This window comes from Dreissena polymorpha, chromosome 2 (assembly GCF_020536995.1).
Source record: "Dreissena polymorpha isolate Duluth1 chromosome 2, UMN_Dpol_1.0, whole genome shotgun sequence".
Classification (NCBI taxonomy): Eukaryota; Metazoa; Mollusca; class Bivalvia; order Myida; family Dreissenidae; genus Dreissena; species Dreissena polymorpha.
The window spans coordinates 147757430-147776404 of record NC_068356.1 but is presented as its reverse complement, the minus strand read 5'-3'; the positions used below and the strand labels follow the sequence as shown (position 1 = coordinate 147776404).

General features: G+C 34.5%; 2 protein-coding genes across 8 annotated transcripts in view; one reads left to right on the top strand and one right to left on the bottom strand.

Annotated features, from left to right (window-relative positions):
• Positions 1–18975, bottom strand: part of LOC127869375 (uncharacterized) — a 319605-nt gene that overhangs the window by 42447 nt on the left and 258183 nt on the right. Inside the window, exons 2-3 of one of the 3 annotated variants that reach the window (XM_052411890.1) lie at positions 12984–13096; positions 9592–9675 (exon numbers count right to left, since the gene is read on the bottom strand). In XM_052411890.1, coding sequence (XP_052267850.1) covers positions 9592–9675 — 84 coding nt within the window. In that variant the 5' untranslated portion in view covers positions 12984–13096. Of the gene's footprint in view, positions 1–9591; positions 9676–12983; positions 13097–17361; positions 17625–18975 lie in introns of those variants that run through there. The other 2 variants (XM_052411888.1, XM_052411891.1) reach the window with 2 other exon arrangements.
• Positions 1–18975, top strand: part of LOC127869372 (dipeptidyl peptidase 9-like) — a 169624-nt gene that overhangs the window by 95002 nt on the left and 55647 nt on the right. Inside the window, exon 22 of one of the 5 annotated variants that reach the window (XM_052411884.1) lies at positions 2158–2706. The exons of the other annotated variants lie outside the window; for them this stretch is intronic. Coding sequence (XP_052267844.1) covers positions 2158–2250 — 93 coding nt within the window. The 3' untranslated portion in view covers positions 2251–2706. Of the gene's footprint in view, positions 1–2157; positions 2707–18975 lie in introns of those variants that run through there. 5 annotated transcript variants of the gene reach the window in all.

Here is an 18975-nt window from a genome sequence, read left to right as displayed (position 1 = left end):
TTGTTAATACCTGCTACCATAATCCACCGATTCACTTGGCCCTGCCACCACTTCCAAGTATTGTGTTACTCTATGGGAAGGTATTGCGCTGAAAAAAGTTTGTTTCATGAAGCGTATATGTAAGCCCACAAATAATTTGGGTACTTAAAAATCAATGAAGCATTTTAGATAATTCTTGGTTATGCATTTCTGTACGATTTTTTTCACTTGTTTTTGTATTATGTTTTTAAGAAGGAAATTGATAAAACTTTTTTTATGATTGTGCTTGTGTTTCCTGTAGTTTGTCTCGAATATTACATTAATGAGTATGAACATTAAATGCCTTATTATATATAAACAAGCAAATTCGTAGAATTGATATCCCCCGCAACATATCTTTTGTTTAAGGATGGGTGCAAATCGAACGGATGAACATACTACAAATCAAAGGGCCATTACTCCGTTATTAACAGATGGTGTACAATGCCATTTGGCATGCATCATCGTCTTATCCATATATATACTCATACCAAGTTTCAATGAAATGCCCCAAAGCACTTCCAAAATATGGCTACGGACACAAAAGTGCCTATAGTAAAAACATTTTTTCAAGATACAAAGGGCCATAACTCCATTATTAACAGATCGTGCACAATGCCATATGGCGTGCATCATCGTCTTATGCATATATATACTCATACCAAGTTTCAATGAAATCCGCCAAAGCACATCCAAGATATTGATCCGGACACAAAAGTGCCGGACGGACGGACAGCCGGACGGACAACGCCAAAACAATATCCCTCCGCCTCCGGCGGGGGATAAAAAGGTAAAACAGTAGTATACGGTTTATCTGCTTTTAACTTAAAAGATAATAAATAATTATCATACGCAGCTGAAAATGACTCCAATAGACTGAAGCTGGAGTCAAGTGCCACACCTGCAGCACCAGCGATTGAAGGCGACTCAATTCCAATTACATTCATGACCGCCTCTGTCACGATGTCCAGAGTTTTTTGCAAACAACCTCCTCCTTAAATAAAAAATTTCATTCAAGAATTTATGAATGTGTGGTTAAAATTATATAATCACACTTATGAACGTTATTCAAAACTTAAATGAGAGTTTTACTATTGCATAATTTTAAACTTGCTACTATCGGTGTACGGTAATGACTTAATTAAAAAAACTGAATTTTTTGAAGGTGTATTGATACATCATTACCAACAGGTTTTTACTTGCCAGCAAAATTAAAAAAGCTATATTGTTAAAAATGACATAAGACTCAATTTTGTTGATACATGTACTTTACATGAAGAGAACTTACATTTCCAAAGTGATATATAAGACATAAATGTATAAGAACAAAATACTGGGTACTCATTTCAGAGGTAAAGCATTATATTTGATAATATTCTTTTCCATTTTATATAAATATTATATTTCTCAGTTTGCAATTAATTGATGACTACCAGTCAGTGCACGGTCTCTCACGTGATCCGTATATATTATTCTGTGCTTGGCCACCAGGTTCACCCATTTTTTTTCTAGCTTGTCAGCAGATCATTGTACAAGTCCGACACTCTTGTCCACATCTTCTTTTTTGTTTGGCTAGTTATTCCTGTTATTAAATATATTTATTTCATTCATAAAACAATTAACATGATATAAGCATTGATTCTATTGTTTTAAAAGTAGCAAATAAAGCAAATAAATTGGTACGAATATTTTGATGTTTATTATTATTATTAACATTAAAAAGAAAATTATGAATATGATGAGATTATCTTCCATTTTTAAGTTCATGAGATTAGAGAATGGGAATGTGCAACTTTTTGGATCAAACTATACTTTCCATCATTCCAACAGGGTGGCAGTCATTTTCCCCCGTTTCCCCCCTAGATGTTTTACTCACATTTTGTGGGTGAAATGTCTACATAATATGAAAATGTATATAAAGTAGATATTTGTTACAAAGTCATGGATGTAAAAACTTTGAGCTTAGTTCTTCTTGAATGCTTCGAGTTTTATGAGTATATTCAAAACAAAAATCCAGTCTATGTGGACAGTGTCTTCCCTGATTAGCCTATGCGGACTGAACAGGCTAACCTGGGATGACACTTTACCCACATGCATTAACTGCGGCTTTCCCAGATCTAGTCTCATTGTATATTTCAGTTGTATCCCAATGAGAGACATGGCATCCGAAGTCACGAGGCGTCCGAACACTACCGCGTCTTGGTGCTTAACTTCCTAAAACAGAACCTGTGATATGTACAAATAACTTATACGATTAGTCTTAGATACACAGTACAGAACACTCAGAGTGGTGATGGTAACCTTTGATACAACACGAAACAAGAAACAATTCAAGTTGTCATGGAAACACAGTTCAGAAAACTTCATACACAGGACAGAGTGTGATAAACAGATAAGTAAATGAAACTCTTACAGTTGTCTTGGTTAATGTAAGAGTAGATTTGGAAACTTTTTACCGCAGAAAAACACTTTGTTTCAAATGGGATCTGTACTATGCAGCCATCGTGTGTCACTGATACACACACATTAAAACCAGTACAATTCACACCGTCTCACATTCAGCTTTAGAATGTTAACTGATTTGTAGTGTTCATTAATAATTGGGCCGTGCTCTGTAAAAAAGGGGGTTTAATGCATGTGCGTAAAATAACTTTCCAGATAAGCCTGTGCAGTCTGCACAGGCTAATCTGGGACGACACTTCCCGACTAAACTTGATTTTTGCTAAGGAGAGACTTTCTTTAAACTAAAAATATAAAAGCAAAAAGTTCCTTCTCTGATTAGCCTGTGCAGACTGTAAAGACTTGGACAGCACTTTACACACATGCATTAAACCCCTTTGTCACAGAGCACATTCATGTATAGTGGGTAAACACATGCTAATTAATTTATTAAATGCAATGATATATTGAATGCATGTACTTATAAATAAAACACAATTTTGTTGGTTTTTATGTTGATTTGGTAAAATCAAGATATTTATCTATTATCAAACATTGATGCTGATTTTACAAACTTATTGTATCTATTGTTGGCACCTTTTTTAGCAATGAGATTTTTAGTTGAATATGTTATAAGTTGTAAATATGTCTGAGAGATTGGTTTAGTTTTACTTGTTCAGTACCGTAGTGGCGTACATAAATAAATAAAAACTATCAACTTGATGATGGATACATATTTTGTGCTAGTGGTATTGGAATATAGCCGTCGCTTTGTCCGATTGCCTGAATACCGGTACTATTTTGTCTGCCTGTTTGTCTGATAACATATGATATGAAATGAAAAGGTGACAACCATACATTTTCTATTAATACTTCTGCATGTACAAATAGAGAATGCACGGTTGATACTACGATATCAAAGAAACCACGATTGCTGCATGTATAAAAAGTGAATGTTAGGTTGATACTACGATATCTAAGAACCCACGATTGCTGGATGTATAAACAGAGAATGTAAGGTTGATATTGCGATATCTAAGAAACCACGATTGCTGCATTTATAGTGAATGTTTGGTTGATATTGCGGTATCTAACAACCCACGATTGCTTGATGTATAAATAGAGCATGTGAGGATGATATTGCGATAAATCCCGGACAATCGCTCCTACGGACAATCGCTCATTCGCTAAACTTGACAGGGCAGACAGGCGCTCCTACGATGTTTTGGCATGGCGGACAGTCGCTCCTACGATGTTTTTACTGGGCGGACAGTCGCTCCTACATTATTTTGCCAACCGGACAATCGCTCCTAAATTATTTAATATCTAAGAACCCACGATTGCTGGATGTATAAATTGAGGATGTAAGGTTGCTGTATGTATGACTACAGAATGTGATGTTGATAGTGGGATATATAAGAACCCACGATTTATGGATGTATAAATAAATAATGTACGGTTGATATTTCGATATCTAGGAACACAAATTTACTGGATGTATAAATAGAGAATGTAAGATTGATATTACAATATCTATAAAACCACGATTGCTTGATGTATAAAAAGATAATGTAAGGTTGAAGAACCAAAGATTGGTGGTTGTATAAATAGAAAAGTTCAGGTTGATGATGTGATATCTAAAAACCGACTTGGTAAGTCAAAACTGTTAAAAAGCAGCAAACCCGCTACCGAGAAAGCCATATGGATTGACCATTATGGTTAAAGGCTTGACTAAACATTTAAGGATCGTGGGCTCGATTCCTGTCCCGGTGTGTTGTGATTGTCATTGACATTATTTGTACGTCCATTCTTCCCTGACCTGTGATTCATGTAGGGCAGTGTTCAATTTCTGGCGTAAGTATTTGCACTAAGAAGTAATAAACCAACTTACACAGGACACGTGTTAACAGTTTAACAAACCGCTGTGATATTAATGAAATATTTTAGAACACTGCGGAAAATTCTTGCAAACAAAAACAAACTAACAAACAAATCCATGGTATGCTTATGACCATGTTTTGACCTTCGACCTTGTGGCATGTGTCTTTAACGCAATTCTACGAACAAAAGTATGACCAGAACCTCTACACGATGTTTTTAAGATTATTTTCTCAGATGTACAATATGTGTTGGGGTCACCGCCTTGGACGGCAAATACACAACGTAGAGAAACAGTCACATCATACACTAAAGTAAATAAACATTTAACACAAATATTTAGCATCGCAATTCATATAAAAGGATTAAACGAAATCTATTAAATTAATGCAATTGAATTACTCAAAGGTTGAATATTCATCATTACGACAGAAATGCACGGAACATCATGTATTAAATATAGGGATGCAAGCGGTTACACAAATCATTAACCGGTTAACCTGTTGCCGTAACCGATTAACCGAAACTCCTCAAGTGGTTTAAATGGTAAAGATTACGTAAATAATGTCACACCGCTCATACCTCTACTCTCTATAGAACGGAAGTAATTTGAGAGCGCTTGTGTTGATAACATGTCTGTTTCTTAATAACATGTATATTTATATACATTTATTTTAATTATTTTGTAAATGTTTGTTATATTTTGTATTTATTTTTCCTACGTGAAAGAATATAAGTATTTTATTAAAGAATAACACAATATTCTTTTACGCGTCATTACCTTATTTTTAGTTGGGTCACTTACATTACGTTCGCGTCGTATCGTTCAAAAATGGTATGTTTCTTTGTGCATTCTGTTTTAATTTTTATATTAATATTTATTTATAAAATTAGTTAAATTAATTGCTTTCTTAAATAAAACTTGCCTCATACGGTAGTGGTGGCATCGTGGATCACGTACATTACTAACAATGATTTTAATTTCTAATAGAACAAATAAGACGTTAACTCGACAAGATTTTAACTACGAATACAATTCATGATAAAATTGTGACTTATAAATACTTTATTTTTGCTGGTAATGAGTGTTGGATATTGGTAAACAAAACATCAAAATAAGCAGTCCAATGACTCAATTGAAATTGATCGCGAGTTCTATAAACGTGTCAATTGCCTCTTCGCTAATAGCCGCCACTCCATGCAGTTCGCTAGTTAAAATTTCGTGAGTTTAACACAACAGTGGATTATTATTAAAACGTACCCCTTGCTTGTTACCACAAAGGTTCTGCTTTATTGCCTCTTTATCCCACTTTTACAACGAATTCGGTTGATTTAAGCCCCGCTGATTAAATATCATCTATAATCAACGGCAGGAAATGACGTCAATATTTCGACGATACGACTTTATAAATCCAGCGACATTATCCAGTCAAACTAATTTTGTTTAAACAAAAAGGTTTACAAAATAAAAAGTGGGATAAATAGAATAATAGATTAGTGTTGATTATAGATCAGGTTTATCATGCTCGGCACGAAAACGAAAAAGCACTCGCCAAGGCTTTTTGTTTTCTAAGCCTCGCAGGCCTTAAAACCTAGACGCAGCTTCATTATGCAGGATAATTCAAATGGCATACTTTACCAATTAAAGTAACGTCACATCGTACCAGTAGGTTCGATAAACAAAGGAAAAACATACGAATGCTTCAGGTGTCGTTAATAATGTATTAAGATGTAGTTTATATCAACTAACACACATTTATTTTCGATACTCTGCATTTCACGATCCATATTACATATGCATATTTAATATTATTAATATGTATAGCTTAATGTTTAAACGGTCATACGCACCAAATTTCTCTGTTACATCATCAAGGACTATTGTGAACGGAAAAAAGGCACAATGCATGTATATAAACGCATGTCAAACAAATGTGCGTACAACAAAAAACGTATGACAGAGATTCTATAAGTATGCACATTTGTTGGATTAATTCAGAGCACTCCAAATAAGATTGGGTGACAATTAATAGTAATTATTAACAAAGTTGATCTGAAATAAAGCATGAATTTATAAAGTTACCGATTTATACATTTACTCGGTACGTAATGACTGTTAACACTTATAAGTGTACGGACCGTTTTTTAAGTTAACAAACAAAACTTAACAATCCAATAATACACGCCCGAACAATTAAATGAATTACGAAGGGAAAACTAAACACTATTGATATTACCAAATATCAAACCACGCATGAGCACATATTGAAGGCTGAACGGAAGACTGTTGTAACTCATATTAAATAAAAGAGGAGATACTGCAGTTTTCCGTTCAGCCCTCGATATATGTTATGTTTAGACGCCCTAACTTACTACGTTCTGTAGTGCATTGTTGGAAATAAGCATTGCATGGAATAACTGGCATTTACAACACAATTACATAAGCATCATATTACGTATATCTGTCAGATCATTCAAACGACTTCCTTCCCTATTCATCCTCGTATGGACCTCTATCAATAACTCATTCATACGACTCGATATCGCCCGCTTCATAGGATCCGACCTATTGACCACACCATTCTCATCCATGCACTGTGTTATTCTGTTAAAAAGCTTCAACTGCAGCAGTTCTATCTCAATTTTCTTCTTGTTATACCACATTAGTGGCTCTGGATGCGATAGTATTGCCTTCCGTATCCTCGGCAATCTTAGTAATGTATTTGAACCTTCGTTCATCATGTCCGTGATAGTATTTACCCATGTACATTTGTGTCCTTCATCCAGTCCGCATGCTGCCATTAGATTCCTTTCTGGTATCATATAATATGGCAGTTCGATCTTTAATATTGCCGTTCTTAATTTCTCCAATCCTTCCCGAAGCCAATAACACAAACTGCTTTCATTGAACTGTGCCTGTGGATTGTTTTCCGCAAGCCACAATACAATGTTTTTCACTGTGTATGATGTAATTTCTTTCTTTACTGGCTTTAACACATCCTTAACAACCATTTTCAATAAAACATAAATGTAGACCTGGGTGTTTTTAAGACTGCTCATAAGTTCATTCTCCCCAGTATTAAAACAAATCCTCCATTCTAGATGATGATATTCGCTACCCTTAAAACCAACAGGTGTTACAAATGATCCCATAGTTACGACTTTGCGAACGATATCCGGTGGTGGCCAATGGCGAGTTCGCTCTGCCCATCTCGATAGTATGACAGGACAATGGCAGCGTAAAGAAAATACATTGTCTATATGAAATGGCCCTGATGAACTCGGCATTGATGGCCCTGCACGTTCATGGCGAATCTCGTTTGGCGCAGATGTTCTGTCTTTTGCAACATCAACAAATAAAGCACTGCTCATGAGGACACGCCCATTTTCATCTTCACACAGAGCATCACAGATTATTGATGGAATAATGTCGCCACGTCGCTCGAGTAAATTAAGCCTAGAGTGTCCGTGGTAGCACACGCCGGTGTTTAATGTAAACACAGTAGTCTCCCTTGGTAATTTGTCAGAATCAACACCATTTTCTAAACACATGATGCCTTCTACAACATACATCGTATCCACGTCACTTTCATAGAAGCCTGTAAGCCCCTCTGCCTTGCTACCAGTAGTGATCATCGTTATGTTACCAGTCCCTCGAGCATTCATCAGCCTATCACCTTCCCTGTAGGCGTCTCTCCGTGCCTGTCTGATGGGAGGCCCATAACCGAGACAGTTCATCAGAGTGCACATCTCTAGTGAGGCATTTTCACACTGAACCTGATAGTGATGAAAACATTCAAATTGCAGGAAATCATAATATGCTCCTTAAACAATATGAAAGGGTCCATAGCAAGCCAAGCCTACGCGTCCTATACGAATCCATTCATGTTATAACACAATATGTTCTTAAGAAATTAAAATCATCTAAAAACTGACTGAAGATGTTAAATCTGTTTAAGCTTCAATACATAAGTAATGAGTGTGTTTATCTCGAAGATATAGTTTGACTCGTATACAGGATAATCAGATAATCAATGCAGAATAACATCAACGCATAGAGCTTGAATAATGCAAACATTTATTACTGAAGAAATTCACAACGTAAAAAGAACGTAAATTGTACTCATAATCAATTTTCCGCAATGTTATTTTCACATTAAATACTGATATATGTATTTGAAATATGTATGTATAATAGTGTTTTACGAAACCGACTTGTGATAGAACTGCACATACACCATTACTTACAGCTTCTACGTGAACTGCACATACATCAGTACTTACTTTACACTTGCATGTGAACTGCACATACAACTGTACATGCAACGTGTATGAACTGCAGATAAACCAGTACTTACAACTTCTATGTGCACTACTTAAACACCAGTACTTTCAACTATCGCTGCAACTTCTACGAGCACTGCACATACACCAAAACATACAACTTATATGTGCCATGCACATACACCAGTAATTACAATGTCAGTCTTAATGTCTATGTGTATTGTATATACATCAGTACTTGAAACTTCTACTAGCACTGCACATACATCAGTACTTACAACTTCTACGAGCATTGAACATACATCAGAACTTACAACTTCTACGTGAACTGCACATACACGTGTTTGTTTATTTATCAATATCTAAGTAAACTGCAAATACATCACTTCTTGAAACTTTTACATGAACTGCACACACACACCAGTACTTAAATCTTATATGTAAACATCACATACCTTAATTCTTACAACTTCTATGTTAACTTCATATATACACCAGTAAGTACAACATCTACATGAATTGATTATTTACCAGTACTAGCAGTTCTAAGTGAACTGCACATAAACCAGAACTGACAACTTCTACATGAGCTTCACATACACCGGAACTGACAACTTCTACGTGAACTGCACATACACCAGTACTAGCAACTTCTACGTAAACTGCACATACACCGAAACTGACAACTTCTACGTGAACTGCACATACACCGAAACTGACAACTTCTACTTGAACTGAACATACACCAGTACTAGCAACTTCTTCGTGAACTGCACATACACCGAAACTGACAACTTCTACGTGAACTGCACATACACCGGAACTGACAACTGCTACGTGAACTGTACATACACCGGAACTGACAACTTCTACGTGAACTGCATATACACCGGAACTGACAACTTCTTCGTGAACTGCAAATACACCGGAACTGACAACTTCTACGTGAGCTGCACATAAACCACTTCTTACTATAGAGTGACGACTGTAAAGGCCGCTGTTACGTGGGATACCTCCATGCTCCGCCGTATCACGCCATGGATCACCTTCCGCCATCTGTACAATTATGTGAGTAAAATGCGCATTGATTATAAACAAGCTTAGTTGTGTATTTATTTCGAACATAATTGATTACATACATACAACATAGCATCGAACGTCATTATCTTGTTTTCAATCACTTAATATTCATCCTGTTCTACCATACGATAACGATTACTTTTTCATCTAATGAAATACGCTCACAAAGTTATGTAGGGAATTCTTTTTATGTACTTATATTTTTGTATTTATAATCCATTACAAGTATTGTATAAACACTTTAAATATTTACATACACAAGTATGTATCTGCAAACATGGTGACCAGCATACTTATTTAATAATTCAAAAGTATTATATAAGACTACGTGTCAAATGCAAATTGTATGCTCCTACATCATTTTCATTCGATATATTTATAGTAGTTGTTTAAATTAAGCCACGTTTATAATTAGCACTGCACGCATTTATGTGGGTGATGTACTTATTTGAATGTACCCATGTGTTGGGAATTCAGACCGTACCCAACGGTAATAACGTTGATATATATCTGCATGTAAGTTATGTTAATAGAACTCCATCAACACATAAAACCTGCTAAACCTTTTTCTAAAAGGTCATTACTTTAATCTTTTTTTTAAACAGAAAACCCATAGCTTTCAGTGCTTGCCCATTTTGTTACAAATACAAACAACGAAATAGTAAAAGTTAAATATAATGTTTACTATTAAAATACCTTACCGGGTTTTCAATGCGTAAAGTTACATTTTTCATAATTTATATTGTATTTGCCATCGGATGTCATCCAAATTTGGAAAATTAACAAGTGCTTAATAGTGTGATATCTTCTACAACCTAAATTTGATTTGGTCTAAGATTCCATTTATTATAATTAAACAAGTAAAATCAGAACACAATTAAGTTACACCATGGCAAATCTAACAAAAGCCTGCCAATAAACAACAGCAACAACAACAACAAAACAACAATAACAACAGCAGCAGGGCCTTGACACAGGATTTAAAGCAACAACAATGACAATAAGATTAATATTATCGCATAAGTGTGACTTAGCCACTTATAAAAGTTTTAAGTTGACACAGAATTATGCACTACTGCTAAATCATCGTTATAGTGAATAGGCTATGGTCCATATCAATATTTATTATTAATAATATATAATAATATTATTATTTTATTGCTTAAGAAATAATTGGCGTGTACAAGCGTTGGTTATTTTTGTAATAAGCAACGGTTTGGAGTTCCGATGCGTAGAAATTAAACCAAGAGGGCGCAGGAACGACGTACCGTTGGTTATTACCGCAATAACCAACCCTTACACGTCGATTATTTCGATTCTAACACGATTTCATTAATAAGTTATCCGCGATTTAAAGGTCATAAATGAGAATTATATTAACCGAAAGTCCTCCACTTTTCCGCGAAAATGTACGCCACCACAACAATGAAAACCAAATGACATCGTCTTCATTTATAAACAGTGCGCGGACAATCAAAGTCACGTCGTACTTACAACCGTTGGTATATCGGGGTAATAACCCACGATAGGCTTCTTTCTCATTCTAATGTGCATTCGTGTTCGACTGTGGCAAATTCGCAATAACGGTGATCGATTGCATATTTTTCTTTATGTATTTCATTCCAATACTACAGTTTGATTTTCATGAACATGTTTTCTCAATTATATTGAAAGTATATTTCATACTTTTTTATTTTGTAAAGGCTCACTTTATTGAATACCCTTGTTTAATTAACACATAATCGACGGGTAACCGTTGGTTATTGAGGTAATAATCAACGGTACGGAGTTCCGATGCGTAGGAATTAAACCACGAGGGCGCAGCCCGAGTGGTTTGATAACAAGCATCGGAGCGACATACCGTTGGTTATTACCGCACTAACCAACGGTTACTCGTTGATTATTTCGATTCTAACACGGTTTCATTAATAAGTTATCCGCGATTTAATTGTTATTTAAATTATGTTATCCAAACTTCCTCCACTATTCCGCGAAACGTGACGTCATCACAACCATTAAAATCAAATGACGCCGTTTTCATTCATAAACAGTGCGCGGACAATAAAAGTGACGTCACTTTAAACAACCGTTTGTATATCGGGGTAATAAACAACAGTAGTTTTCCTTCTTTGTATATAGAAAACAAGTCACGTGCCGTGGAAGAATGCTAATCAATAAAGCTTTAACTGAACTAATTTCATATGTGATTTTTACCTAAAATATATGTACATAATGTTTACGATTTCCTTTCAATACAATTAAAAGCTGGGAAAGACTATAATTTGAATTTTCAAATTAAATCATTTTGTATAATATGTGAATATATTTATTGGCCCCTTAAACTAGCTAACTTGATTAATAGTGAGTAACAGCAATTAAGAGTTATGATTATTCCGGCATCTTAAAGACGTCTTAGTCATAGAACAAATATTCTAAGTGCACATCCAATTAACTATTTAAACTTTCATAATTATTTAATGGTATGAGTCTGTTTGATTGTATAACTGTGACTAAAACGTCTTATGGCGTCTTTATGAAACCAGAATAATTATAAATATGAATTGCGAGTATTCACTGGGACAAAGATTGTCGGAAGATTGTTTATGTGACCAACCATAGATAAAAAAACAAAATCACATGCCTATGCAAATATTAACAAAATTCAAGTCACATATGAATCAATAGCTCCTTTACAAGTTGATAAACATTTGAATAGGTTTCTATAATAAACAAGTAGCATTAACCCATTAAATGATTAAGATTATCATAAACACGTATTAATTCACCATCCTTTTCCTTTGTATTTACCGCAACGGTTTTCGCTTTCGTTTACCCCTCACCGACTCTTTGTAAAGAAAACGAATAATGTTTCAGGCACACAAAGCCACGAACATAACCATGGGCATTTTGACTGCGCAATGTGTTCTTATTTACATGTAAACACTCGCTTATAAACCATGTTGATTGAATACTACTATTACAGGCTAGTGTATCTTTGATCATCCTTTTAGGAAGCGACTCTTTGGAGCATTGTATAACGAAGTTTGTGTGGTCCTTTCATAACTGAAGCTGAATTATATGAGGGATATGTGTGTGTCCTTGCTCTCCTATATAATTAACTTACTAGACTGCCGAAATTAGAGACTAATTTGGAATAATTGCTGCTATTGCCTACAATGTAATTTGGTATTTTGCTGTGTGTGGAGGAGGAAGTGTGTGTGTGTGTGTGTGTGTGTGTGAGTACACTGAGAAAACCCCACATGTCCGTTACTATGGCCACTTACCTTATTCACATGCACCGGGAGTGGAGATTTAACCCGGATCGTCTTTAAGAGAAGCGCATGTACCGACCACCTCGTTAACAGCCAGCAAATGTCGTTCAGCAAGATTAGGAATCCTTCAATGAATTTAAAGAATCTACTAAACATCATTACAAACAATTGATCATAAGGTTATTTAAGGTAACCTGTAAGACTCAATGTCGCAGACCATCGGCTAAAATTAAAGGAACCTGAGCAAGTTCATATGTAAAGCCATAATGCAGCCCCACACAGCTAACTAACCCTGGATATTCAAATATTAACTAATAAATTTCCCTTCATCTAGTAGTTGGGTAAATAAACTCGTCTTTTTAATGTTTGATGGTCGTACTATGTTCATCCTCAACATTCGTCTGTAAAAGTTCTTAGTACATTCACCTTATTCATCATCTGAATATGTTAGCCTAGCACAACTTAAATATTATTGTTGCATATTTTGTAAAATGTACAAAAATTAATCAAATTTTGTACAATTACCTTTTGTTTTTAAATTATATATGTTGTACAGTTTAGTATATTTCAAATACTTCACTTATAGCCTTAACGCATGATCAAATTTTACTTATCTTGAACAAATTAGTTAAAATATTAACTAACTATTTTTTCTTCATTTTTTTCCGTATCAAGTTGTCTTGTATAACGTTTAAATAATTGAACTATATTTATGGTTTTCATCCTCCAATATTTCTATGAAAGTTAATAACAAATAATTGTTTTCATCATCTGTATATGTTAATCTAGAGAAACACGAATACTTTTTATTGTTTTATTGTTTTTTTGTTTCTTATTAGTATTTAAAACAAATCTTTATTATATACTTAAAACAAATCTTTATTATATACAACTTATTAATTAAAATCATGTATGTATGAATATGCTCTTTACGCGATCAATATGATATTTAAATATTCTTATTTGTTATCACGTTGACATAATGCTTTGTATACATGTAACTATTTTGTAAATGACAAAAAACTGTAAAGTTTACGTCAATAAAACATTCTGTCTGTCTGTCTGTCTGCTAAAATTAAATGTGCAAACGAGAGGGTATGATTGTTAAGTAATGCTAGCTTTAATTGACGTATTGACAGACAATGCATATGGTAATTTGTGTTTAAAGCTATACAAAACAGCATCGGCTAATAAAGCAATTAAGCTATTGAAGTTGCTGATAATTGTATATGTTGAGGAAGTGTTGAAATGTACTCGAAGACTTAGATTAAATCAAGAACATATGGTTGGTAAAAAGGCGCTTAAAGTCATGACTACATTTTGATAAAATACCATGACTTTAAACATTGTACAAAAATTATTATGTCAGTGTTTTAACTCCTTTGTGGGTTCGACATTAAATAATGCTTCAAAAGTATGGAGTTTCAAAAAGTCAGATGATTGAACGCTTCATTAAAAGTTTTACAAACATTGTTTCATATCTACATAAATACGTGTTATGTTTCTGTTCATTGAGAATTTGGTCGGTATCAATTGTATTTAAACGGACTTGTCAACATTATGAAATATTGGTTGAATTCTTAAAAACGATGATAATATTATGCAAATTTTTACAAAACAGTAAACGATTGTAATAAAGGTTATACAAATTGTTTAACACATGCTATGAACATAATACGTAATTATTAATAAGGTAATGAATTTGAAAAACCAAACGTTGTAGAAGAAAATATATTTGTTAGAGAGTTTAAATTTAAACATGTTGACAAATTTAAACACAAGTGGTTTGATTAAATGAATAAAAATTACGTATTAGATATGTATACAATTTGTAAAATCTCTCTGGCAAATACAAAGAATATTGGCACTTTTGCGTTTGTTGTGAACATGGACTATTGGACATGACAGCGGAAAGTTCTAAAAATAGATAATTATTGCATGTATAACCATATCTGTGTTGACAAGCCCCTGATGAAGACGAAAAGTCGAAAGCGCTAGGGCATATGTATAAAATATGTAATTCGCACTGTTTGAACAGCATATTTTTCCAATCTATATATATATATAAACATAACAAAATAAACGGAACATTATTACATATTTCAAAAAACAACAACTACTTAGCAATAACTTAAAACTTTCTAGTCCTCTAGTGTCAATATAGCTTTTACAATTTTACATCGACTTCTCCCCAAATCAAAATGACGATAGTGGGCAACTGAAATTAAAAAAATAAATAATTGGACACACGCCGGAAAATTATACGAGAAAAGGCATCATTTATTTCAATTGAATGGTATGAAGTTGAGCGTGTTATAGTCATCAGGGTTTTTTTTTACAAAAAGGGGAAGACGCTGGACGCTGGGTAAAAGGGGAAAATCGAGCGCGAAAGAGACATATTTGGGGAAAAAATACAAACTGCTCATTTCAATGTCTATAACTCACCTACAGACTTCAGGTTTTTTTTAGAAAAAGAGGCATGTCTCTGACCTTTTTGTTCTTAAACACATGAACAAGTATGATATTAAAGTCAAAGTCCTAAATAAAGTTGCAGGTGTAGATCTAATAATGGGAAATGTTTTCAACTGGGGCCGGGGAATGATCATGTCAATATTATGATTTCAATTTCATGATGAATGGGTTGACGATCTAGATCTGCTACAGTATTGGAAGGGAAAGGTGCGGCAGCTGCCGATTGTATACTTTCACTTTCACAATAATCCGACAGTATTAATCGATGTTGATTACTTGTACCTCCGAATCTTGATGGGTTTCAACGGTTTTTGATGATTCATTCTTAAAAATGCGTCAACGCAATTAATATTTTCCGAGTCCGAACGTTTTATTTTGTTCGTGTATGAACGCCAATTGTGAGACTTTTTTCTGTTTTAACGTTTATATCTTGGCTTTCACATAACCCGGATGAAAATTCGACTGGTTTCCGGTAAATAATTGACGAAACACCCTTCTCGCGCAAGACCTGAATCCAATAAAATAGTCACATGATTAGTTGCCCGGTTTCCATGACGTAATTTAAGAGCTATATATAGAATCACTGGGATTCCGAGATTTGAGTGTTCGTCGGGAGAGAGCGAGATCGTTGTACATGGTACAAATTGGATAAGTGTCGACTTCCCAAAAGAAAAAAAAACATTTCTTTGAGGGTAAAATATTATATTTTGGTGAAAAATTATATTTTTGGAGGGGAAATGGTATTTTTAGGGGAAATATTCTGGTAGGGGAAGACGCCGAATATCGGCGTCATTTTCTTAGTAAAAAAAACCCCTGGTCATTGTAGTAGCATGCCCATATATGTAAAAATACAAAACCGTCTAATACGCGGTTCACCGTGTGACGTCATTTTACTATGGCATGTTTCAATTCGGTAAAATAGCAATCGAAAAACGTGAAATACTCTCGCAATGCTTAACAGAACTTATGCAACTGTGCACGATTTTGACACTGACATCGTATTTTGTTATAAACGACAACAAACTTACCCGTAAACAGGCCATTTAACGGTTATTTTTTGTTTATAATAAAGTAGGGAAAAACTTGTAAACATTCGGCACCGGAACTAAGAAGTTTTGGGGCAGATATTCGGCATGTTTTGGATTACATCGATACGTCGTACCCACCGATACGCAGTTTTCGCAGTATACGTTAAAGAATCTCTGTACACCAGTTAAACATCCAAACATGCATATATTCTCAGAACAGCATTCCACGAAATGAACGCTATTGTTTAGATTGCTATGACGTTGATTAAAAAAATATATATTCCCATTTTACATGTATGTGCGGCTGTTTCAATTATTTAAGAAAAAATAGCTGTTTATTATACATTAACTCGAAAAAGCTTTCATTATTAGAACAAGAATATCAAATAATACTTTTCAATAGGTTTCATCACACCCTTGATGGAAAGTAGTCTATTTGCGTTTCTAATTGATTAGCTCTATTTTTGTATACTGATGACAGAAAATAATGTGTATATTTGAGTTTGAGTGCAATGTACTGTTGTATAATAAACTCTCTGTATGTGTGTGTTGGTCGGTCAATAAGGCAGTCATTTGTACTACTCAAACAATTAGATCATATACATTATGTGAGAAATGGTCACTTTTAGAAATGCATTTTCAAAAGTAAGACAATGCAAACAGTGTTGTGCTTATGCTATTTATCTGTTCACAGTAAACAAAACAAAAACAATTATAATCCAATTACTCGCAAACTAAACTTACACTTAAATAACAACAACACATCCATAATGTTATTTTTGTTCCTTTACAAAGAAGAAAGTCACTTTCGATTTCAAAATATAAATTGAGCTTATCAATGATATATTTTTACTTATTAAGAACCTTCTCTTTTCTCAATCAATTCTTACCCTTTAACATAGATCCGTGTCATAAACAACATAATTTGGTAGACAAATTAAAATAAAATCACTCCAATCGTTCGCTTCCAAAGCGAAACTAGACGAATCGGTGCAAGTGTTTACCTCCACTATCGACCAAATAAAGGTTAGACACTACTAAAACTCAGTATCGGTAACGCAATCGGGACTCCTCGGACAATTCCGCCATAACGGCGATCGTCTCTCGGGTGTATTTGGTGGAAGGATATGTCTAACGCCTCTAGGCGGAAGATATTACACCGAAAATATAGTTCGGGTTACACACCATTAAATTTGGACTAAATTAACTGATAATATAGATATAGAAGGACCAATATCTCTGAGGAGTAATATAATAGAATATTTGTTTCTGTTATTGTTAAACATTAGTTGTCATTACATACAAAATATTCAAATGTTAATTAAATGTGTAGAAAGCCAATTAGTTGTTTATTGAAGTGTAAACAACACCATTATTCAAACTGAAAGAACAAGTATTTCTTAAAGGGGCCTTTTCACAGATTTTGGCATTTTTTTTAACTTATTGATTAAATGCTTTATATCGATAAATGTAAACATTGGATCGTAAAAGCTGCAGTAAAAAATCAAGAATAAAATTAAAAAAAGGAAAAGAACATTGCCCGGAGCAGGTTTCGAACTAGTGACCCCTGGAGTCCTGCCAGAGTCCTGAAGTAAAAACGCTCTAGCCTACTGAGCTATTTCGCCGAATACACACCCTCGACGTATTTTATACGTTATATAAGCAATCTTCGTAGTTGCACAAAATTTAACGACAAAAACAGAACTCTCCAAATTATTCAATCGTTTCGCGTTGCAACGCTTTATAATTTTTAGGTTTTGAAATCGTCAAAAGATGCATATAATGGCTATATTAGAGCATGGTTAATGTTCAGTATTACTGTTTCCTCACAAATATCATAACTAAAACGAAAACTTACGAATCTGAAACAACTTTTTTCAATTTTGTCAATTTACCAAAGCGTGAAAAGATCCCTTTAAATTGCATTAATTATCGGTACAACATTGCAGATGTTCTGCAGGGCGACAAACTTTGAGATTTAATCCATATGTTTAGGTTCTATACCATAAACAATCGTACAACACTGTACAGTGGTACAGGGAAAACTCTTTGGTGTAAAATAAGAAATAGTAAAATCCACTTAGATCCCCCCCCCCAAAAAAAAATAAATCATTATAGTGACAAGCCAGGCAGTCAGAAACGGTATACAGACAAAAGCCATATGGTTCTCAGTTGGGTTTACTATTACCAGTATTGAGACACCAAAAGGGTTTCTCAGGATGGAATAAGTGGAGAGCTTGATTGAATTTGAGAAACAATTCTTTCTGTGCATTTGATGCAACTAAATTCCAGATGTTGTTTTTCTGGCCAGACCGATACTCTTTAGCTGGGCAACCAAAAATCTAAATATGGTCAACTGTCAAGGCAACAATTGTAACTAGAAGTGGCGCGGCAGAGGCCGACGCGTGTCCCCACGCCGCATGTTTGACCCAGTAAGCACTTAAATGAACCTGGTGGTGAATATAATGGATTAGCCCTGTTTTAGCTTTAAGTGTAAATTGGTT